The sequence below is a fragment of the Aquarana catesbeiana genome, linkage group LG01, assembly GCF_042186555.1.
Source record: "Aquarana catesbeiana isolate 2022-GZ linkage group LG01, ASM4218655v1, whole genome shotgun sequence".
NCBI lineage: Eukaryota > Metazoa > Chordata > Amphibia > Anura > Ranidae > Aquarana > Aquarana catesbeiana.
In genome coordinates this window covers 733,534,690-733,559,376 of record NC_133324.1, presented here as the reverse complement: position 1 = coordinate 733,559,376, position 24,687 = coordinate 733,534,690, and the positions used below count along the sequence as shown (strand labels likewise).

The 24,687-nt window shown below is 42.7% G+C and overlaps 1 protein-coding gene across 1 annotated transcript in view; it reads right to left on the bottom strand.

Moving 5' to 3' along the window:
- ARHGAP10 (Rho GTPase activating protein 10) overlaps nt 1-24,687 on the bottom strand; it is a 448,736-nt gene that overhangs the window by 108,091 nt on the left and 315,958 nt on the right. The window contains exon 20 of the mRNA XM_073604823.1: nt 5,079-5,222. Coding sequence (XP_073460924.1) covers nt 5,079-5,222 — 144 coding nt within the window. The remainder of the gene's footprint in view (nt 1-5,078; nt 5,223-24,687) is intronic.

The following is a 24,687-nucleotide window of genomic DNA, read 5'->3' as shown; positions in this document are numbered from 1 at the left end:
ATATATATATATATCATACTTTCTTGATCCTTCTGTACTGATCCTGCTCCCTCAATTTCAGGTCTGACCAGGTCTGAAGATCTCTTCAAGATGTCCACCATCTCTACAAAGGCCATATTTGAGGCCTTAAATCTCCTGCGGGATAGGAACATTTCGGGTTCCGGGCTTTCGCCTCCTCGTTCCTGCTATTATCATGCACCTGTGTCTCCGCCATGTTCCTCTCCCACTGCGACGAAAGAGAAGGGGTGGGGAATATTCGAGAAAGAACGTCAGGGGCAGGCGACGCGGGTGGAGTTTAACGCATGCGCAGTCCATATAAAGCTAACGCGTGTGTGTCGTACGTACGATTTGTGAGTGGATGAAGTGCCGAACGTTATAACGAAGGTAACATTTTAACTTGGGACATCAGTGGCCTATACTGATTTGAGATTGAGGTCTATATTGGGATAAGATTAGGAGAGTTTAGCCTGATGGTGTTTTTGTCTTGCAGCAAATATGAAACAATTCAAAGACCCTGAATTCAGGGCCAGTTCATAGACAGATACAGGGATATGAGAAATTTGTGGGAGGTTAAATTATACTGAAATAAACCAGCTAGGAAGGCATCGCTGGAGAAATTGCTGCAATTTGTGAAGACGCAGGTCCCCGACGCAGACATCGAGTTTGTGGATAAGAAAATTGGTAGCTTGGGAAGCATGTATAGGAAGGAGCTTAATATGGTCCAGACTTTCATGAGATCAGGAGCAGCAGCAAAGGATGTGTATGTATCCAGTCTGTGGTACTACAACAGGATGCGGTTTCTGGAAGACCAGATTGAAGCCAGGGAATCCCTTTCTACACTTCCATCCACCCTTCCCTCAACCCCAGCTGAGGCTTTCGAGGACCAACCTGGCCCTTCCATCCTGAAAGAAGTTGAGGAGCCCAGCTGGAGCAAGGAATAGTATTTTTGAACATAGTTATTGTCCGAAAATTATTGGTGTTAACTAGATATTGCTAATAAATGAATGATTGAACAAAAAGTGTTTGACATATAAATAGACAGTAGGGGCCAAAATGATTGGGACAAGAATGAAAAATGCAGGTCACAGAATGATAGTCTTTTCTATTTATTAACATTCAATTTGCAACAGTCATGGGCTGAAAATTGTGTGTGATTGATGAACCAAAAATGACAACTATGTCTCTTTTTCATACACAGGAAGTCCTCAGGCAGGACGAGGCTCTGGAATGTGGCAGCCAGGAGGAGGCAGGGGTGTCAGCCAGGAGGAGGCAGCGGTAAGTGTCAGCCAGGAGGAGGACAGGCCCAGTAGCCTCACCCAATCCCAGGTGCCTCCCCTCCACCTTACAACAAAAAGGGCCAGGAAGGAAAGCAACGTGGAGGAGGCAGCACTGGGCCTCATTAAGGAGGCTAATGCGGCCCTGAAAACACCCCCCAATGCTGAAGAGGCCTATGGCTGCTATGTAGCTGCAAAATTGCAGCAAATGGAGGAGGGCCAACGCTTCATGTGTGAGAATCTTATTTTTCAGTCCTTTCGGAAGGGGTTGAGGGGCCAAATTAGTGAGAACATGCACTTATGTGCGCTCGCTCATCCTCCTCCTTCTGCCACAAGTCCACCTCCAGAGCCACAGCCTCCAAGGAAGGCTGCAGGGAAGACCAGAAAGTGATGGGAGGGGTTCAGTCTGGTCTGACAGAAGACGCAGGCTGTGGTACCACAGCCTGGGGACATATATGTCATCTGCCACTGTTCATGATCTCTGGGAGTCCTGGACCAGATTGTGCTCCCTATTATATGGACTTCTCAGGCTACCAATTTTTAGTTACAAAGAGTTGATGTGTTCCCTGGGGTAGAAAGGCTTTGCAAATTCAAGCAGTTTCTCCAGCGTTGCCTTCCTCTTTATTTTGTTATGAGCCAGAATAAATGTAGATTTTTATTTTATATGAAAATACTTGCCTATGTGTTTTTCTTCAAAAAAGGACAGTTTGTGAGTAGGCAGGTACATTTCAAAAATACAATGTCAAATTAACAAGGGACAACAACCAACCTCCTTGAGCTTTAAAAATACAAGATAATAATGTTGTTGTGGAAAAAAAAAAAAAAAAAGGAGATTACTAGAAAATATTTTTAAAATCAAAAACACAGGAGATCTTGATAAAAAAAAAAAACACTATAAAAAATAATTCTAAACGTTATTATGGAGATCTGGCTTTAAAAACAAAAGAAAGATTATTCAGATCACGAGAAATAATAAAGAAATAAGTTTGTGAGAACTCTGTGTGAATATCAGCAGCAAAACAAATTCATTCTTCTAGCATTATAAAGAACAAAAGAATGCGCTGCATTAAAAGATCCAAAAATTTTAAAGCGCGACAAATGTGCCATCTCCATTACGAACACTCATTTTAACGGAACAAGCACTTCCGTCTCGTACTTGATACTGAGCATGCGCGATTTTTTGCGCGTCCGAATTGCATACAGACGAAAAAAATCTTTTGCTGGATGGAATTCCACCAGCAAAAGACCGATTGAGCATACACATGGTCGCATTTTCTGACAAAAAGCTCTCATAAGTTTTACTGGCGGCATTTCCGATTGTGTGTACGCGGCATTAGTTATGCACTACACAAATCTGGCTTTCATAGAAGAGTGGCAAGAAGAAAACCATTGTTTGAAAGAAAGCCATAAGAAGTCAGTTTGCGAGAAACCATGTGGAAGAAGGTACTTAGGTCAAATGGAACTTTTTGGTCCAAAAGCAAAAACATGGTGGGAAAACTAACACTGCACATCAAACTGAACACACCACCCCCACCGTTAAACATGGTGATGGCATCATCATGCTGTGGGAATGCTTTTCTTCAGCAGGGACAGGGAAGCTTTTCAGAGTTGATGGGAAGATGGATGGAGCCAAATACAGGGAAATCTTAGAAGAAAACCGGTTAGTCTGCAAAAGACTTGAGACTGGGGTGGAGGTTCACCTTCCAGCAGGACAACGACCCAAAACATACAGAAAGAGCTACAATGGAATGGTTTAGATCAAAGCATATTCATGTGGAAAACAAAGTGGGTGCAGCGCTAATAACACTAAGAAAAACACAAAAATTTAAAAATTTGACAAATATTCAGAAGTGGTGAAAAACCGAAGTAAAATGGGAAAACTAAAGCAGAGTCCCAATGTAAAATATGGTATAATATTCAAAGCGCTACCTAAACTGTTGGCACTATATAAATCCTGTATAACAATAATATTAATATATTACATAAATAGTAAGCCTAATTGGACAATGTATACTCTATAAATGGCAAATGACATGTACAGGTACCAAATAATGTATTAAATAGTCCAAAAAGTATAAATGGTGAAGTCCACAAACATAATTCAAATGAATGAAAACAGAAATCCATGAAACATCACATAAACTTGACAGTGAAATAACACAATCAGGAAATGGTGAAAGGAATATATAAAATAAATGAAGCTTGACCAAAGTCCCAATTATAGTAGACAGTGATTCAAAAGACATCCATGTGGATATGAAGATATATTAAAGTCGTGAAGCTGTGAAGAAAAACCCTTCCTCCAAACCGACTTATACACCTGAAGTATGTAGTCTCTTTGCCCAAAAAAAAATGACCACAACTTGTCCAACTCACCAAGCACAGGGAATTCGGTCTCCCAAAAACCTAATAATGGATGTCCCCAACTCCTGGATCTTTATCACTCGAAGACAAACAAAAATTGCGCTCATAGTGCAGTATTTAAAAGAATATTTTATTGAACTCAAGTAAATTGCACTTACAACATGGAGCTGATAAACATGCGGTGTGTGAATATATGATATGGCGGCGTCATGTGTTAGAATGGACCAGTCAAGGTCCACAGCTAACTCCAATTGAAAATCTATGGCAAGACTTTGCTGTTCACAGAGGCTCTTCATCCAATCTGACAGAGCTTTAAGCGGCGTTATCCTGTGTCTAACGGTTTTTTTTTTTTTGGCTGCATGTCTCCAGCTTTCCGGTGCCCTCACTGTGTGTATCTTTTGAGCATTTCTGCCAGCATCTGACGTCCCCTCTGAGTCTGTCGGGTGTCGCTGGTTCTGTCCCTTGTCAAGACCCCTCTGGAGATCCAGAGGGCCGAGCCATCAATCCATTCGACCTGGCAGGGAAGTGCAGCATACCATCTTTGTGAGTTATTGAATGCTCCTGTACCACTGATGACTAGCAGCAGCTGTCTTTGTTTTGTGTACATTCATCTATCAGCAGGGAACCCCACTGACAGATGAATGAGTCAACAGTTAAGGATGCGGCGGCCGTGCTCCTTAACCAATTGCTGCATTCTTTTGTGTATATTTCAGCTGTCAGCGGGAGAATCCCGCTGACAGCTGGAAGAACCGAGCCAGCAGGTATAGGTTTTAAGTATCAGTGCATTTGCACGAGTACGGATACTTGTGCAAATGTTTCATAACGGTACCGGTGCAACCCTAGTTCAGATCAACCTCCAGTCAAAAGGCAGAAGATGTGGGAATGACAGAGATGTACTAAATTTTTATTATTTCCTTCAAAAACAGTGTCTTCAAAAAGATATGTTTATTTCTCTTTAGCATGACTGACCTCATTAGCTGCAGGTACTTTGGAGCAATTCATCCTCAAATTATGCAAAGGTACGGAAATGCTCATCTCACCAGCTCAGTCCACTCTCCCTCTCTTAGCAGTGACTTCCATGCGTCTAACATCTAATCTAAATACAGATTAGAGAGCTCTGAGAGGGGAGCAAAGGGTGTTGGGCTGCTAAGAGAGGGAGGGGGAGTACGGGCAGCTGGAGGATATGAGTGACCTCACAGTTGCGGCAGTAAAGTTTAAGGCTGAATTGCTTCTCAGTGCCTGCAGCAGAGTTTAGGAAAGGTTTGTTTTAAAGTTCATTTACTGCTTGTTAGCCCAAAGCTTTGCTACAGGTTCTCTTTTTGAAGACTATATAGGTAAAAAAAAAAAGAGACTGCTTCCTGAAGTTCTTCTTTAAGATGATTTTTACAAACTGTTTTTTTGCATTATGTGTTCCCAAGTCAGAGAAATCCCTGATTTTACCTGAGCTTGCAAACCATGGTGCAGCAGAATACGGAGGATGGCCATCAAGCTGTGGAAAATTTACAGTGCCAGCGCTCTTCACTCCAAGCTGCAGCTCATCAAGGTTAAAAAATGATAGGGCAGAGTCTTCAGAAAGTTCCATCCCTACAAGGGATAGTTTAAAGGTCAACACAGGAAACCTGATGAGTTTAATAAACCTGGATATGTTCTATAAAGTGTTTAGGTTGTCTGTAGTTTTTAAACGAATGTTATTTCTTTTCACTAAATCTTTTGGCAACACAAATTTGGTAAGAATGAGGTTTAAAAAGGGTTGAAAAAGGCATATAGGATTCCTTCACTAAATAGAAGGAAAAAACACAAGAGTAAAATGAGAAGAAAATTCATATCTTTCGCAGTCAACATTGTGCTAGGTTCATTGTGGCAAAAATGGCTGCTTGCTTTGCATCTAGATATGAAAAAGTCACTCAAGCCCACCAAAATCTTTAAAGCGTAACTCCACTTTTGTTGAGAAAAAAAACATTCCCCTCTGGGTGATCTATGTACATTGCAATGATAAACTTTGTTGCAGATTCCTACCTTTTGTTATTCTGAAGAGATCCATGTGTGTTTGTCTGTGCCTCTGTTCTGAGTGAGTGTAATGGGAGTGGTTTCATAATTAACTGTCAGCTGTGGAGCTGAAGGGCACTAATGAAGAAATCTGCTGTGCCTGCATCCCTTTAGATGTGTTCCTATGGAAAGTATCTCTCAAAAAATGAAATTTTTGTTGCAAGGGCTGCCTGAAATCTGATTTGCATCATAGGCAGACTTCTGGGAAAATTTGTGAGCCAATCATGCAAGCAGGAAATTATGTTTCTGGGGAGTGGTCAGTACACACTCTGTGTACAGAATAGCTCCAGGTAGCCATATTGCAATGTAGTCTCAGAAAATTACATTGAGTGTTAGTTCACACCAGACGCAGTTCCGTTCGCTTTTCTTCTCCACAAAATGCATGCACAGTGTTTTCCATGTATTCCAATGGCTCTAGTTCACACCATGCAGTCAGTTTATGCACCGGAAACTGACTGCATGGATTTTTAGTGCAGAAAAAAGTGCATGGAACTGCATCTGGTGTGAACTGGGCCTAACTGCAGATTGAAAAGGAAAGGTCATTTTTAACAACATTTAATTACAATATGATTAGTTTTTGAAAAGTGGAGTTGCCCTTTAAAACTATCCTCAACAAAATCACTCTTGGTACAAAAAGAAAATGGGATTTTTGACTTTCCAGTAAAATTATTTACACAGTGCAATACTCAGGATCTTTAGTCTTTAACCATTTGTTATGTGCAGCGGTGGAAAACTGAGGATGGCGCTGGATCGTTGAACAGGCAAGTGTGCGTCTATTGTATGCATGAAGGTAAAAAAACTCTGCATCAGCTCCCCCAGCCCCCACTAATAATTTCCTGAGCTGCATCGCGATCCAGCAATCTGCACGAGAGCCTCGAATCTCCGGGGACTCTCCCTCAGTGGCGGAGACAGCAGTGGGAGCCATGGGTTTTTTTTTCTCTCAAATTGCCTTTAATATTACTTTAAGCAGTCCAACTGAAAGATTGGGCAAAATGTCAATAGGCCCATATACAACCCTAATTTCAAAAAAGTTGGGATGATGTGTTATTTTTTTTCTTAAAATGGTACATGGTTTTCTATTTTCAATTATAAAATATATAAAATATGGGTTTATGAGACTTGAACGCATTGCATTCTGTTTGTATGTGGATTTCACACAGTGCCCAAAAATAATTTGGCATTGGGGTGCAACAAACAGGTCAAGGAGGGCAGAACAGAACTCAAAGGAACACTTTATGCCTAAAACCAGCATTAAAGGAGGCCTGAACATTCACCTGGTAATACATAACAGAAATGTGAACAGAAGACCAAATGGCAGCCTTGCAAATCTGAGAAACAGATGCCTGATGCTAAAAACCCCATGAAGCACTAACAGATCTGGTAGAGTGTGCCTTAACAGGGAACTGAGGAACTCTATTATCCTTTAGCTCATAGGCTAGAACGAGGACTTGTCTAATCCATCCAACAATGGTGGATCCCCCAGCGGTTACCCTCAGAAAGGTCAAGAGGGAATCCAATTGCCTAAAATAGGCTGTAACCATGAGGATGACCCCAACAGTCGGTACCATGTCCAGGTGGAAGGAAGTATCTATCCTAGGGGGAATGTGCTTTAGGCCCCTGGACAACCACATCCCATTTTAGTGTAACACTTGGAAAAGGCATTTTACAGTATGAGGCAACTAATGCAGAGACCCTCCACTCAGAAGTAATTGCAACAAGAAAGGCCACCTTGCGAGTAAGCTCAGACAAGGGAATATCCCTAATGGTTTCAAAGTGTGGACTCTGAAGGTCTGAAAGAACAGGTTTAGGATTCCAAGGAGTCATAGGAGAACATGTGGGAGAAATGTGAGTGTCACTCCACACAAATGCCAACAGTTTTTGAGAATGAATGCCCAAGACCGAGATTTGCTCTTTGATGGTACTCAAGACCAGATGCTGATCTAGATCAACTGATGGAAGGACAGAATGTGGAAGATTTTACTAAAACTGGTGCGCACACACGCCACCCAACAGTTAACACAATGCACCATGTGCCAAGGGAAGTGTAAAACCAGGATCCAGTGCTGAAGTGATAATGCAGGCTGGCTTCTCATCTGTATCCAGGCAGGGTCTGGGTATGGTCCCCCAAGCCTCAGCCAAGAAGTCAACTAATCTGGAAGCTACAGAAGGAAGCACAGTGGCTATGGTGCAGCCAGAAATTGTGGTTGAAGAATCTTAGAGAAAAAGAGCTTCCACAGAAAAAAAAAAAAAGAAAAAAGGTAAGCTTCTCCCAGTAGAGAGAAAAGGTTCATCACCTAAGGACACTAGCAAGAAATTGAGGCTAGCTGGGAGTGGGAGGTGTTATACAGGGGACGCACCTGCAGTTTTTTTTTTGTTTTTGCCAGGGTCGCCCTTAGGTAGTGTCAGATTAGTGCCAGTAGCGCCAACACCCACGCACACACCATACACCTCCCTTAGTAGTATAGTGTCTGAACGGATCGATATCTTTGATCTGATCAAACTATATTAGCATCCCCAATAGTTTAGGGTACCCAGAAATGCAGCAGGATCAACCCAGATATCTGCTAGCATCTGCGTTTAGCCCCTCCGCCCCGTGCCACCCTAGTGCAGTATCAAATCGATTGCTGTCACTTAAAAAAAAACACATAACTGCAGCATTTGCAGAGTCAGGACTAATCCCGGCGAACACGAAGTTTTTTTTGGTTGTGTTTGAAGCAGTCGCCAACAGTCAGGTGCTCTTTTTTTCCCTTGAGTCGCACTAGTATACCAGTAAATTTAGAGGCCAAAATGTCCAATCAAAGGTACACTAGTGAAGAGGCCTACACAATTCTGAGCATGACAGAGAGTAAAGAGGAACTCACCCATCAGTCAGATTCAGGCTCAGAATATGAACCTGTAGACAGCAGCGGCACCCTGACAGATAGCTCTGACAATGAAGTGGTGGTCCCTGCCAAGGTCTGCTGTTGAGGTGCACAAACCGCAGGGCTCTCGTATGGAGCAGAGAGCCAGTACTAGTGCCGCTCATCCTTCTGGTGAACTGCCAAGCACCAGCGGCCTAGTACATCCTGGTCGTAAATCCAGTACTGCAGTAAATCTTGGTGATGTGGCGAGTCCCATAAGTGCAGTTCAAGCTGGTGAGGTGGCTAACACAACTAGTGTGGCGCAGCCACCAAGAAGACAAAGACAGGCCCGTTGAGCCCATAGTGCCCTTCATGCTGCATTTGCCAATCTGAATTGGGAGCCCACCACTTCTGCAGCACCCATACTTCCCCCATTCACTGGCCAACCCGGAATTCAGGTAGAAACAGTTGATTTTACGTCACTTGATTTTTATTTGCTGTCTTTCCACGCAAGATCTCTATAGATCTATTGTGGACCAAAGCAATTTGTATGCTGGACAATTCATTGCCGCTAATCCCCAGACGACCCTTGCCAGAGATTGGAGACCTTTTATGGTTTCCGAATTTAAGACCTTCCTGGGCCTATCCCTCCTCATGGGCATCACTAAAAAAAAGCCAGTTGCGGTCATATTGGTCCACTGACCCAATTCACCATATGCCCTAGTTCTCTGCCTCCATGACCAGGACACGATATGAGCAGATCTTGTGGTTCATGCATTTCTATGACAATGAACTCTGTCGTCCTCGGGGTGACCCGGAATACGATCGACTCTACAAAACTCGGCCCCTCATAGACTGCTTCAACCAGCAGTTTGCAGCCTTGCTTATTCCCGATCAAGTTGTCTGTATTGAAGAGTCCATGATTACGTTTTCTGTCCACTTGTCATTCAAACAGTATCTTCCCAGCAAGCGTGCCAGATATGGGGTCAAGATGTATAAGCTCTGTGGCAGGTCAACAGGCTATACATATAGTTTTATGTTTTACGAGGGAAGAGATAGTTACGTAGAGCCAGAAAACTGCCCAGACTACATAGGGAGCGCTGGTAAGATTGTGTGGAACTTGGTGTCACCCTTATTCAGAAAGGGGTACCACTTGTATGTGGACCATTACACAAGCGTGCCACTTTTTAATCACTGGTTTGATCATGGAATTGGCGCATGTGGCACAGTGCAATCTAATAGCTGGGGCTTACCCCAGCGGCTTGTAGATTCCCGTCTTAGGCTGGGGGAGAGAGTATGTCTTCCCTGGTACCCCTACCCAAAGAAATCCCCAAAGAAGATTTTGTGTCTGTAGAAAGCGTGGATATAGGTGCGACACCTGCTTTTATTGTCCCTCCTGTCTTGACCAATCTTACCTTTGCATTGGTGAATGTTTTGAATGCTACCACACACTAGTGGAGAATTAGCGTAGGGTACAGCATTGCACAGTCCTAGGGCACACTTGCACAGGGTCTCAAAAGATTAGATGGCCATCACATTTTGAGAGACCCTAATCTGGAACGTTTACAGTTTATATAAAAATGCAAAAAAATAAAAATAAAAAAAACAAAAAAAAAATAAAAAAGCCAAAAATTGTTTATTTTTCTTCTCTCTCTAATGTTCGCTCTTAATTGTCCACTCTATTGTTCTATATCTATTGTTCTCTCTATTGTTACTGTATTTTAGAACTGTAATGTTTTATTTTTACTATGTTTTATTGTATTTGCTTTGCAGGTAAGGCATTTCTTACTGTTATACTGTAATGTTACTTTGGTTTTATTGTTAACCACCATTTGCTTAGCAGGTACACAATTCAGCTGCAGCACGGGTTTATTTATTCTGACAGCACGTTTGTTCCCACGATACATAAAGCCGTGATGCCAGCACTGTAGGAGGTAATTTCACCAACACAGTTAAAAGAAATAAAGCATATATATGCCGAAGCATGGGGGCAAGGGTGAAGAAGCGATTTGCTCCTAACATTAGGGGCGGATTGCCCCCATGCGTCGGCATATATTTTTTAGCCATAGATTGCATTAAGAAATCAAGTTGTTTTGTTGAGTTAATGTTTTAGCGTTACCATTGTTTGCTTTTCAGGTATGCCATTCAGCTGCAGCCCTGACTTATATATCTTGACAGCAACAGCGTTTACTCTCACAATACGAAAATCAGTGACTCCAGCGCTGTAGGAGGTGATTTCACCCCACGGTTAAAAAAAAAAAAAAATGGTGCATGTATGCCCATCATTAGAAGTTGGTGGATGAAGGGCAGTATTCTAATGGTGGTATTCTAATACCCACCGATCAATCTTTTTTTCGTTCAGCCCACAGGCTGCATGAAAAAAGAACATTACAATATATGCCCAACAAGGACCAGCAACGTACTGGTATGTTGCTGGACTTTGAGTGGTTATACCAGAATGGTGCCTGCAGGTTTTTTCTTGGTATCATTCTTTTCAGACAGCGGTCGGCTTTCATGTAAATGCAATCCTAGCAGCTAATTAGCCTCTAGACTGCTTTTACAAGCAGTGGGAGGGAACATCCCCCCCGTTTTTTTTTTGGTCTCTCCTGTCCTAACAGGCAACCCGAGAATGCAGCCAGTGGTTCCGCCAGCTGATCATAAAGCTGATCAGAAACCAGAACGGCTCCAATCTCCTCTATGGCCTAAGAAACTGGAAGCTACGAGCATTTAATGACTTAGGTTTCGCCGGATATAAACAGCGCCATTGGGAAAGCATTTGGTCAGATGCTTTGAGGGCAGAGGAGAGATCTAGGGTCTAATAGATCCCAATTTAAAAAAAAAAAAAAATAGTACCCGTCACTACCTGTTGCTATCATGAGGATATTTACATTCCCTGAGATAATAATAAAATAAAATAAATAAAAGGAACAGCTTAAAAATAAATTAAAAAAGCACCCCTGCCCCCCCTGCTCAGGCGCAAAGGCGAACACAAGCCTTTTAAAAATGTATGTAGTTTGTTAGTTTGTGCAATTTTAAATCATGTCGTGTTTGGTATCCATGTACTCGGCATACGATCATCTTTTTTATTTCATCAAACTTTTGGGCAACATAGTGTGTTTTAGTGCATTAAAATTTAAAAAAAGTTAATAATTTCACTTCCTCACTACCTATCACAGTTTCGGAGGTCATGAAATGTCAAGATAGCACAAAACCCCCACAAATGACCCCATTTTGGAAAGTAGACACTTCAACCTATTTGCTGAGAGGCATGTTGTGTCCATGGAATATTTTATATTTTGCCACAAGTTTCGGGAAAATTTAATTTTTTTTTAACACAAAGATGTCACTAAATGATATATTGTTCAAACATGGCATGGTTATATGTGAAATTACACCCCAAAATACATTCTGCTGCTTCTCCTGAGTATGGGGATACCACATGTATGAGACTTTGTAGGAGCCTAACCACGTACAGCACCCCAAAAACCAAGCACCGCCTTCAGGCTTTCTAAAGACGTAAAATTGTGATTTTACTCCTCACTACCTATCACAGTTATGGAGGCCCTGAAATGTCCAGATATACTCCCCCCCCCCAAATGACCACATTTTGGAAAGTAGACACCCCAAGGCATTTGCTAAGAGGCATGGTGAGTATTTTGCAGCTCTCATTTGTTTTTGAAAAAGAAAGAAAAGAAAAATGTTTTTATTTCTTTTTCAAAACTTTGTGATAAAAAGCGAGATCTGCAAAATACTCAACATGCCTCTCAGCAAAAAGACTGGGGTGTCTACTTTCCAAAATTGGGTAATTTGGGGAGGTTTTGTACTATCTCCGCATTTTATAGCCTTCTAAACTGTGATAGGTAATGAGGAGTGAAATCAAAATTTTACGCCCTTAGAAATGAAGGTGATGCTTGGTTTTCGAGGTCCTGTACACGGCTAGGCTCCCGAAAAGTCTTACACATGTGGTATCCCCATATTCAGGAGAAGCAGAATGTATTTTGGGGTGTAATTCCACATATAACCATGGCATGTGTGAGCAATATATCATTTAGTGACAACTTTGAAAAAAAAAAAAAAAAAAAGACACAATCACTTGTGACAAAAAATAAAATATTCAATGGGCTCAACATGCCTCTCAGCAATTTCCTTGGGGTGTCTACTTTCCAAAATGGTGTCATTTGGGGGGGGGGGGGGGGGGGTTGTACTGCCCTGCCATTTTAGCACCTCAAGAAATGAGATAGGCAGTCAAACTAAAAGCTGCGTAAATTCCAGAAAATGTACCCTAGTTTGTAGAGGCTATAACTTTTGCGCAAACCAATAAATATATGCCTATTGATATTTGTTTTACCAAAGACATGTGACTGAATACATTTTGGCCTAAATGTACGACTAAAATTGAGTTTATTGGATTTGAAAAAAAAAAAAAAAAATCGCAGAGGTAATCAAATACCATCAAAAGAAAGCTCTATTTGTGGGAAAGAAAGGACGCAAATTTCGTTTGGGTACAGCATTGCATGATCGCGCAATTACCAGTTAAAGCAGCGCAGTGCCAAATTATAAAAGTGCTCTGATCATTGAGCAGCCAAATCTTCCAGGGCTGAAGTTGTTAAAAAGTGCATCTATGGTCAAAATTTTAAATCCTATATTTCAATAACTTCTAGCCTGATCCAATAAATCTAAATATCTGCATAGATTTTTTTATGTTCTGTGAGTAGACACTGCTGTGTCACAGAATTCACAGAGCCTTCCTTTTTTCAACTAGTCCACTGATGTGGATCAAGTCGATAATGGCAGCTTCCATATTTTTATCCTGACAAATTCCCCATGACATGAATACACACAATGTTTTCAAGAAATTAAAAGTAACAAACTAGTAACAAGCTAGATACAGGAAAACTGCACTTGACTAGTCACCGAGCAACACATTTTGATTTTCCAAATCCGTAACTACTTTTTCTAGTGCTCAGAACCAGAAAAATGCCCTTCTACTTTTAATATTACCAACAGAAATACACGGACGGATCTTGTACCACTGATACAACCTTAATTAGCAAGAACCAAGTTTTCAGAAGGTTTGCTAAAGTTATACCAGAAGAAGGCATGAGGCATCAGTTAGAACATGTACAAAATAATCAAAACTGAGAAATGGAATATTTACAGTAAACAGTGCGATTAATTTTTAAGGAGCTGCAACAACAAAAAGAAAATGCTACAGGCATAAAGTTTGCTGAGTCTGCTAGACACAGGCGCCTTATCTTCCGGTGGGGGGGGGGGGGGGGGGGCTATGGATCAACAGAGATGCTAGCACTGAACCAGCAAATATTATGCCTACAGCATTCTTTTAAGACTGTAATTCTTTGTTTTATACTACATTGATTTAAAATATCCAAATTATAAACTAACCCAAAAAGGAACACATTTTTAAAGTGAAAATAAAACGTTGAAATTATGGGTTTTAATAATGCGGTACAAAAATATTGTGTACAGTAACCCACAGCAACCATTTCAATCTCTCAAGATGCCACATCATTTCTGAAAGTAGAAATTTGATTAGCTCTCCTGCCTTAGAATACAATGGGGATGATTGGTCAAAGGAACAGTGCATGGTCACTTTGCAAGATAACTTTCACTTCGCTTACTGAATGAGACAAAGCCTGCTTTTTAAAATGTCCTTGCATGCAATTGGGTATTCTTTACAAAGTGAATTTTCACCACATCCACTAAACTAAGCATGAAATTCCCTTTAAAACTGAAAAATGCTGTGCAAAGTCAATATGCTCTACTTCTTCAGTAAATTAACCCCAATGATTATGTTCACACTACCATGTTTAAAAAAAAAAAAAAATGGAAACATTAAATTTAACTAGTTCAGCTCTTCAATAGTCCAAAGAGTGAAGGGTTAAAGTGATTGTAAAGTCTTTTTTTCTATAAAAATTTCATACTTACCTGCTCTGTGAAGTGGTTTTCACAGAGCAGCCCAGATCCTCCTCTTCTGAGGTCTCTCCGGGGCCCCTGGCCTCTCCTGTTAAGTGCCCCCACAGCAAGCAGCTTGCTATGGGGGCACCCGAGCTGCAGCTCCCTGTGTCTATTCAGACACGGAGCTGCGGTTCAGCCCTGCCCCCTCTCTCCTCATTGGCTAACTGACTTTGATTGACAGCAGCGGGAGCCAATGGCGCCGCTGTTGTGTCTCAGTAAATCAGAAGGGTGAGTCCTGAGGCCCTTGTGGACATCGCTAGATAGGGAGGGGGCTCAAGTAAGCATTAGGTGTGGCTGCTGCATACAGAAGGTTTTTTTTTATCTTAATGCATAGTATGCATCAAGATAAAAAAACCTTCTGCCTTTACAACCACTTTAAGCACAAGCTGATGGCTGCCTTCCTCAGTCAGTTAACTCTAAACTGGTGAGCTGCTAGGGCTTTCAAAGCGTTGCCAATGAGGATTTTTGGGTACCACCGTTTTTCACTATAATCACAGCACACACAATTTAAGATTTGCCATGTTTGGGGGCATGGCCAAGCTGGAGACCTGAGCAGAGGGGTGTGATCAGAGCTCCGCTCTTACCTGCATCTTTTATCCTTAAATTTCGGGATTTAACTACGAGTGACACCTGCTCTCTACTCTGCGAGAACGCGGGGTATGAGAAGGGGGGTATGAGAAGGGGGAAATCCGGAGACGGGCGACGAGGTGCCTCAGCTCCTAAGGCCTCCCTGCATCTCCCATATCCTTGCTTAACGTTGATGTTAAGATACTTACCAAGGTACTGGCAGGTAGAGTAAATGACGTTAACCTCACCCTGATCCATGAGGATCAGACGGGATTTAAGCCTGGTAAAGGGACGGATATCAACCTCAAGAGACTGTATACGGTTCTGGAGTCTACAGACTATCTCACTCCATCGGATGCAGTGGCTTCTCTTGATGCTGAAAAAGAATTTGATTTGGTGGAGTGGGTCTATCTGTGAGAGGTCCTACGTCAGTTCGGCTTTGGACCTAATTTTATCTTGTGGGTCCAGGCCCTATACAGTTCTCCGAGGGCTAGGGTCTTCCAGCTCCATAGAGGTACGAGACAAGGGTGCCCCCTTTCCCCGGCCCTTTTCGCGTTAGCCATTGAGCGGATGGCGATTCCCCTGTGCTCTTCGGAGGCGTTGGATGGGATTCCTATAGGCCCGATACAGGAGAGGGTCTCCCTCTACGCGATTATACTCTCTTGTATCGGCAAAACGAAAAGTGATTCCCTAGGGGTGGCCCTATCTATCATAGACTTGTTTGGTCGGTTTTCTGGCGTCTGTATCAATTGGGGCAAGTCTGTTATATTCCCATTGTCCTCTGCAGATGTAGCACTGTCAACCAACACCCCACTAAAAACAGTCTCTCAGTTCATGTATTTAGGTGTCATTATACACAAAGATCTATCACAGTATATCAGTCTGAACCTGACCCCGGTGGTTTCTTCCCTATCTGGAAGATGCGCTGTCTGGAAAACGCTGCCCCTTACCCTAGTTGGCAGGGTTAACCTGATCAAGATGTCAGTTCTCCCTAAATTCTTGTACCTCTTTAGGCAGACCCCGACCCCATCCCAACCTCTCTATTTAAAACTGGATAGCATGATCACCTCTTTTCTCTGGCTTGGGGGGACGCCTAGGATAGCGAAAGTGACACTACAACTCCCGACCTCCTTGAGGGGCCTGGCCCTACCATGTTTTATTAAATATTATTGGGCCACGGTCCTGGTTTCGGTGCGCTGGTGGCTCTCGGAAGAGCCGGCCAATCCGGCTGCCACTCTTGAAGCGGTTCTGCTGGGCTCCTATGCCGAAGTGAGGAATCTGGTCCACCGTGGACCCCGGTCCAATGCCCGAATTACCACTCCAATGAGAACCACATTGAAGGTGTGGGATACCGTTAGGTCCAAGATGGAGGAACTGGATACTTTGTCCCCACACACCCCGCTGTGGGGCAATCCTCGATTGCCCCACTTTGAAACCATTACTGATCCAGTGCTTTGGGCGCGGTTTGAAATCAAGACACTGGGGGACATAGTGACCAATGGCGGACTACTTACCTTTGATGACCTCAAAAGGGCCCGGAACCTGCCCAATCGTATGCTATTTAGATACCTACAACTAAGACACGCATTTCAGGCTCAATTTCCACGAACCATTAGTTTGGAAGCGCATGCTGTAGAAACCCTGCAAGAGGGCCTTGGAGACAGGCAGGACTCTGCCTGCCCTCTACTCCATACTGGCGGGACTGTATACCTCGAAGATTGCCCAGTTGTTCGTGACATGGCAAGTGGACATTCCGACGCTGGCTGACAATGACTAGGAAGAGGGCATCCAACAGTATATCCCATTAATGATCTTGGCCAGGGACAGTCTCACGCAGGTGAAGTTTATACATCGGGTCTACTATTCCCCGGAAAGATTGGCTAGAATATACCCCGACAGGCAGCCGGCTTGCCATAGATGCAGTGCAGAGGTTGGAACCTTCTTCCATGTGGTGTGGTCATGCCTGCAACTGATGCCTTTCTGGACAGGGGTGGTAGAGGTAATAAATTCCATAGGTAAACTGTGGGTCCCTTGCGACCCAATACCCCTACTGCTGGGTATCTGCGACACATTAGAGGCTCTACAATCTAAAAAGCTATTCGTATTTTATGCCGCCTTTTATGCTAGGAAAGCAAAAACTTTGAATTTATCAAAGTTCATAAATTCACATAAGTGATCACATTCAAAAAGTGACTTGTGCTTGAGTGGATCATATCATCGGTGAAAATTCACGCGTGCTCCCCCTTCAGGTCCACTCTCACCAGAAAGATGTACCCCTGCAGGGGTAAACAGCATTGCAATGGAGTCAACTCTGTATCCAGTATTTTTCTCCTCCTCATCGATGGTAAAACCAGTCAGAGGGTGCGCTCACATGAGAATGAGTAAAGAAAAAGACATCTACTCATGTAAGTCCGTAAAAAGATATTTATTTAAGAAATAAGTAAAAATCACTCTCAGTAGTGCTGCGGTATCATATACAGTTATGCAGCAATGTGTCCGAACGGCTTGCGTTCCAGACTCCAATCTCTAAAACCGGAAGTGATGTAGTGACGCTGTAAGTTCCACCCTACGTGTTTTTGTCATGCAGATGTCAACAGGAGCGCTCACCTCCTGAGAGAGTGTCCTTCACTTGTCCGGATGTTGTGAATGGGTTTTTCTTTACCTTAGAGAGGATCCTGTGATAATCCACCACTGTTGTCTTCTGTGGACGGCCAGGCCCTTTTATGTTGCTGAGCTCACCAGTGCATTCTTCTTTCCTCAGAATGTACCAAACTGTTAATTTGGCCACTCCTAATTTTGCTGCTCGCTCTGATGGATTTGTTTCGTTTTTGAAGCTTTACAATTGCCTGCTTTACTTGCATTGACAGCTCCTTTAAACGCATGATGTAGGTTCACAGTAATAGATTCGAAATACAAATACCACATTTCGAATCAACTCCAGACCTTTTACCTGCTTAATTGATGAAGACATAACAAAGGAGTAGCCCACACCTGGCCATGAAACAGCTTTTGAGTCAATTTTCCAATTACTTTTGGTCCCTTGAAAAAGGGGGGGGGGGGTGGCTATTCTTAAGAGCTGTAATTCCTAAACCCTTTCTCCGATTTGGATGTACATACCCTCAAATTAAACCTGAGTGTGCGCACTTTCAGTCCATATCCATTATATACCTATAGTTTGCATATGTTTTGGTAAATACCTGAAAAAATCTAAAATTGTGCCTGTGTTCAAATATATATGGATCTAACTGTATATAGAAAAAAATATATGCACACACACGTGTTGCATACAAAGTGCAGAGGGATTACCTACATATAGAGTGCAGAGTTCAGCCTTCTTCCACAGCCGATTACCTCTGCATCCTCCATCCAAATCTCACTTTCACCCCTCTTCAGCTCTGACCACTGCATGCAACCACCCTCCACTGCCCCCATTTTCTCCACCCCTCCTTAAAAGGTCTACCATCTTCCACATTACTTATTTTTGGTAATGTATTAAGCTGAAGCACCCAGTGGGCTTCAGTACCTCTCCACACACTGTGGGTGGCTCTGTCCCTCTCACTTGCAGGGAGCTCATCTAGTGAGGGTGCACAGTCCATATTCCCATCTCACATGTCTCTGGAATAATCTCTTAGATCACTGGGTGATGTAGCGACCGCCAGCTGGATACTGGAACCTTTATGATATGTAGATATTCGCCAGCACACCAAGGATCATCAATTTCATCCAAATGTTTTTTCTTTTTTATTCAAGAATGATCACGTCACAAAACGATATAGCACTACACCGTTTTGTGATGTAATCATTCGTGAACAAAAATGTATGGACAAAATTGATGATCTCTGGCATGCTGGCGAATATCTACATAGCATCCAGTGAGGGTATCGGCATCCACACTGCACCCCGGGCACCTTCACTTCCCTTGTCTTCATCCTGCACTCAGTGGGAGCCATTCAGGCGATCAGATCTGTGGGTGCCGTTGGAGACAAGCTGTCACTTGCAAACACAGAAGCCGGACTTTACACCTTTACAAGTGATAGCGGTGAGCAGGGAGCAGAGGGCCTGACCCAGAGGTGGTGGTACAGAGTTCCACAAAGTTCCAGCTTAAAAAAAAGCTATATATATGTATATACAGTGGGTACAAAAAAAATCTACACACCCCTGTTAAAATGTCAGGTTTCTGTGATGTAAAAAAATTAGACAAAGATAAATCATTTCAGAGTTAAAAATAAAAAACAAATAATGTGGTTGCATAATCGTGCACACCCTCCTATAACTGGGGATGTAGCTGTGTTCAGAATTAAGCAATCACATTCAAACTCATATTAAATATGAGTCAGTACACGCCTGCCATCATTTAAAGTGCCTCTGATTAACTCCAAATAAAGTTCAGCTGTTCTAATAGGTCTTTCCTGAAATTTTCTTAGTGGCATCCTACAGTAAAAGCCATGGTCCACAGATAGCTGCCAAAGTATCAGAGGGATCTCTTTGTTAAAAGGCATCAGTCAGGAGAAGGGTACAAAAGAATTTCCAAGGCATTAGATATAACCACACAGTTAAGACAGTCATCATCAAGTGTAGAAAATATGGCACAACAGTGACATTACCAAGAACTGGACATCCCTCCAAAATTAATGAAAAGATAAGAAGAAAACTGGTTAGGGAGGCTGCCAAGAGTCCTACAGCAACATTAAACGAGCTGCAGGAATATCTGGAAAGTACTGGCTGTGTGGTACATGTGACAACAATCTCCCGGATTCTTCATATGTCTGGGATATGGGGTAGAGTGGCAAGACAGAAGCCTTTTCTTACGAAGAAGAGCCCGGCTAAATTTTGCAAAAACACATCTGAAGTCTCCCAAAAGCATGTGGGAAAATGTGTTATGGTCTGATGAAACCAAGGTTGAACTTTTTGACCATAATTCCCAAAGCTATGTTTGGTGCAAAAACACTGCACATCACCAAAAGAACACCATACCCAGAGTGAAGCATAGTGGTGGCAGCATCATGCTTTGGGGCCGTTTTTCTTCAGGTGGAACAGGGGCCTTAGTCAAGGTATAGGGAATTGTGAACAGTTCCAAATACCAGTCAATATTGGCACAAAACCTTCAGGCTTCTGCTAGAAAGCTGAACATGAAGAGGAACTTCGTCTTTCAGCATGACAACGACCCAAAGCATACATCCAAAACAACAAAGGAATGGCTTTCACCGGAAAAAGTTTTGGAATGGCCCAACCAGCACCCAGACCTGAATCTGATTGAAAATCTGTGGGGTGATCTGAAGAGGGCTCTCCACAGGAGATGCCCTCGCAATCTGACAGATTTGGAGTATTTTTGCAAAGAAGAGTGGGCAAATATTGGCAAGTCAAGATGTGCCATGCTGATAAACTCATACCCAAGAAGAATGAGTGCTGTAATAAAATCAAAAGGTGCTTCAACAAAGTATTAGTTTTAGCGTGTGTACACTTATGCAATCATTTTAACTTCCCTCCACAGTTGTACAGTTTATAGGTCATATTAAAAGTAGAGCTCACGATTCTGGCTAAAATGAGAATCACTTTTTTTTTTTTTGCTTAGAAGATAGATCATGATTCTCGCGGCGTAACATCATCTTTCACATTAAAAAAAAAAAAAAACTTTACCGTTTTTTTTTTTTATTCATTGAAGTGTATTTTTTCCCCCAAAAAAATGCATTTGAAAGACCGCTGGGCAAATACAGTGTGACAGAAAATAGTGCAGCAATTGCCATTTTATTCCCTAGCGTCTCTGCTAAAATATATATAATGTTTGAGGGTTCCAAGTAATTTTCTAGCAAAAAATATTGATTTTAACTTAAGAAGTGTGAGAAAAAGATTTAGACTTTAAGTGGTTAAACTTCCTGCATTTACAGGTTGTTGAAAACTTGGCAGACTGCCTGGATTATTTATTTACACAGAAGTTCTATCCCTTTGATCTAAGAAGGAAGCTTAGTTACAATGTTTCAAGTTATAAACTTAACAGAATGCCCGGATGCTTTCTTTTGACAGCTGAGTGAGTAGATAATCTCTGCACTTGTTTATATGAAAGAATCGGCAAACTCAACAGGAGAGATCGTCAGGGGGTGAATCGAGATCACAATTTTTTAACGATTAATTGTGCAGCTCTAATTAAAAGGTGGAAAAAGTTCTGAAATGATTTACCTTTTGTCTCTTTTTTTTACATCACAGAAACCTGACATTTTAACAGGGGCGTGTAGACTTTTATAGTGTGTGTGTGTGTGTGTGTGTATGATATATATCTATATATACACACACAGTGGGGACAGAAAGTATTCAGACCCCCTTACATTTTTCACTCTTTGTTATATTGCAGCCATTTGCTAAAATCATTTAAGTTAATTTTTTCCCTCATTAATGTACACACAGCACCCCATATTGACAGAAAAACAGACTTGTTGACATTTTTGCAGATTTATTAAAAAAGAAAAACTGAAATATCACATGGTCCTAAGTATTCAGACCCTTTGCTGTGACACTCATATATTTAACTCAAGTGCTGTCCATTTCTTCTGATCATCCTTGAGATGGTTCTACACCTTCATTTGAGTCCAGCAGTGTTTGATTATACTGATTGGACTTGATTAGGAAAGCCACACACCTGTCTATATAAGACCTTACAGCTCACAGTGTATGTCAGAGCAAATGAGAATCATGAGGTCAAAAGGAACTGCCTGAAGAGCTCAGACAGAATTGTGGCAAGGCACAGATCTGGCCAAGGTTACAAAAAATTTCTGCTGCACTTAAGGTTCCTAAGAGCACAGTGGCCTCCATAATCCCTAAATGGAAGACATCTGGGAGGACCATAACCCTTCCTAGAGCTGGCCATCCGGCCAAATTGAGCTATCGGAGGAGAAGAGCCTTGGTGAGAGAGGTAAAGAAGAACCCAAAGATCACTGTGGCTGAGCTCCAGAGATGCAGTCGGAGATGGGAGAAAGTTGTAGAAAGTCAACCATCACTGCAGCCCTCCACCAGTCAGGGCTTTATGGCAGAGTGGCCCGACGGAAGCCTCTCCTCAGTGCAAGACACATGAAAAAACACCTGAAGGACTCCAAGATAGTGAGAAATAAGATTCTCTGGTCTGATGAGACCAAGATAGAACTTGTTGGCCTTAATTCTAAGCGGTATGTGTGGAGAAAACCAGGCACTGCTCATCACCTGTCCAATACAGTAACAACAGTGAAGCATGGTGGTGACAGCATCATGCTGTGGGGGTGTTTTTCAGCTGCACGGACAGGACGACTGGTTGCAATCGAGGCCAAGATGAATGCGGCCAAGTACAGGGATATCCTGGATGAAAACCTTCTCCAGAGTGCTCAGGACCTCAGACTGGGTCGAAGGTTTACCTTCCAACAAGACAATGACCCTAAGCACACAGCTAAAATAAAGGAGGAGTGGCTTCACAACAACTCCGTGACTGTTCTTGAATGGCCCAGCCAGAGCCCTGACTTAAACCCAATTGAGCATCTCTGGAAAGACCCAAAAATGGCTGTCCACCAACGTTTACCATCCAACCTGACAGAACTGGAGAGGATCTGCAAGGGGGAATGGCAGAGGATCCCCAAATTCAGGTGTGAAAAACTTGTTGCATTTTTCCCAAAAAGACTCATGGCTGTATTAGATCAAAAGGGTGCTTCTACTAAATACTGAGCAAAGGGTCTGAATACTTAGGACCATGTGATATTTCAGTTTTTCTTTTCTAATAAATCTGCAAAAATGTCAACAATTCTGTGTTTTTCTGTCAATATGGGGTGCTGTGTGTACATTAATGAGGAAAGAAAATGAACTTAAATGATTTTAGCAAATGGCTGCAATATAACAGAGTGAAAAATGTAAGGGGGTCTGAATACTTTCCGTCCCCACTGTATATATATTATATACATACACACACACACACACACACACACACACACACACAAAGTGTCTCACCCCCCACACTTTTGACAACACTGAAGAAATGACACTTTGCTACAATGTAAAGTAGCGAGTGTGCAGCTTGTATAACAGTGAAAATTTGCTGCCCCCTCAAAATAACTCAACACACAGCCATTAATGTCTAAACCACTGGCAACAAAAGTGAGTACACCCCTAAGTGAAAATGTCCAAATTGGGCCCAATTAGCCATTTGCTCTCCCCGGGGTCATCTGACTCATTAGTGCTACAAAGTCTCAGGTGTGAATGGGGATCAGGTGTGTTAAATTTGGTGTTATTGCTCTGATACTGATCACTGGAAGTTCAACACGGCACCTCATGGCAAAGAACTCGCTGAGGATCTGAAAAAAAGAATTGTTACTCCACATAAAGATGGCCTAGAAGCTATAAGAAGATTGCCAAGCCTCTGAAAGCATGGTGGCCAAGACCATACAGTGGTTTAACAAGACAGGACAGGTTCCACTCAGAACAGGCCTCGCCATGGTCGATCAGAGAAGTTGAGTGCACGTGCTCAGCATCATAGACAGAGGTTGTCTTTGGGAAACAGATGTATGAGTGCTGCCAGCATTGCTGCAGAGGTTGAAGGGGTTAGCGGTCAGCCTGTCAGTGCTCAGATCATACGCCGCACACTGCATCAAATTGGTCTGCATGGCTGTCCTCCCAGGAGAAGGCCTCTTCTAAAGTTAATGCACAAAAAAGCTCACAGTTTGATGAAGACAAGCAGACTAAGGACATGGATTATTGGAACCATGTCCTGTGGTCTGATGAGACCAATATAAACTTATTTGGTTCAGATGGTGTCAAGTGTGTGTGGCGGCAACCAGGTGAGGCGTACAAAGACAAGTGTTATAATAAAATAAAATGATATATTATTTTTTTTTATATATACATACACACACACACACACACACCCCTTTGATCACATACTGTGTACCTTTATATTAGCATACACTTAACCTTTAAACTCCTCTGTCAGTCCTGCTGATACAATAAAAGGGAGGTGAAGCAAACAAAGCAAAAAACAAAAATTGCTATAGTTAGTAGCCATTCCTCAATCACAGACATTTTGGCCCTGACTGCCTACTAAAAAACTGCATCAGAGGTCCAAAGAGCATATTTGCAGAACTAAACAGCTATGCTTATAGGAACTTCAGAAATGTTTTGTTCTTTATTAAAGGGTTCCCCAACATGTGTGGGGGAAATACCTGTAGATCCTGCCAGTCCTCCTGCTTTCCTGCTCATTTTAAACTGACCACGCTAGGCAAAGAAGCACATCCTTCACAGTGTGATCAGTTTTCTGGCTATGCAGGGGCGGATTCAGGGGGGGGCAACGGGGCAATTGCCCCCTCCGAGAAATGCGGGTGAGTGACTGTGAGAGAGCCTGCCGGCGAGCGGCTCCGTGCGTGAGAGAGCCGTTGGGCGGCTCCGTGAGTGAGAGCCGCCGGGCGGCTCCATAGGTGAGAGACTCAGAGAGAGAGAGCCGCCGCTGACATGTGCTGCTCGATGTGTTTGTGGGCGGGCTTCTGGCCATCATCTCTCACCACCCGGCGCCCGCCCTGCATCCCTGCAGTTCCCCCCTACCATGCAGGCAGCTGTGGCAGCAGAGAGATTACATAATCTCTCTGCTGCCTGTCTCTGGGACACAAGAGACCACCTTA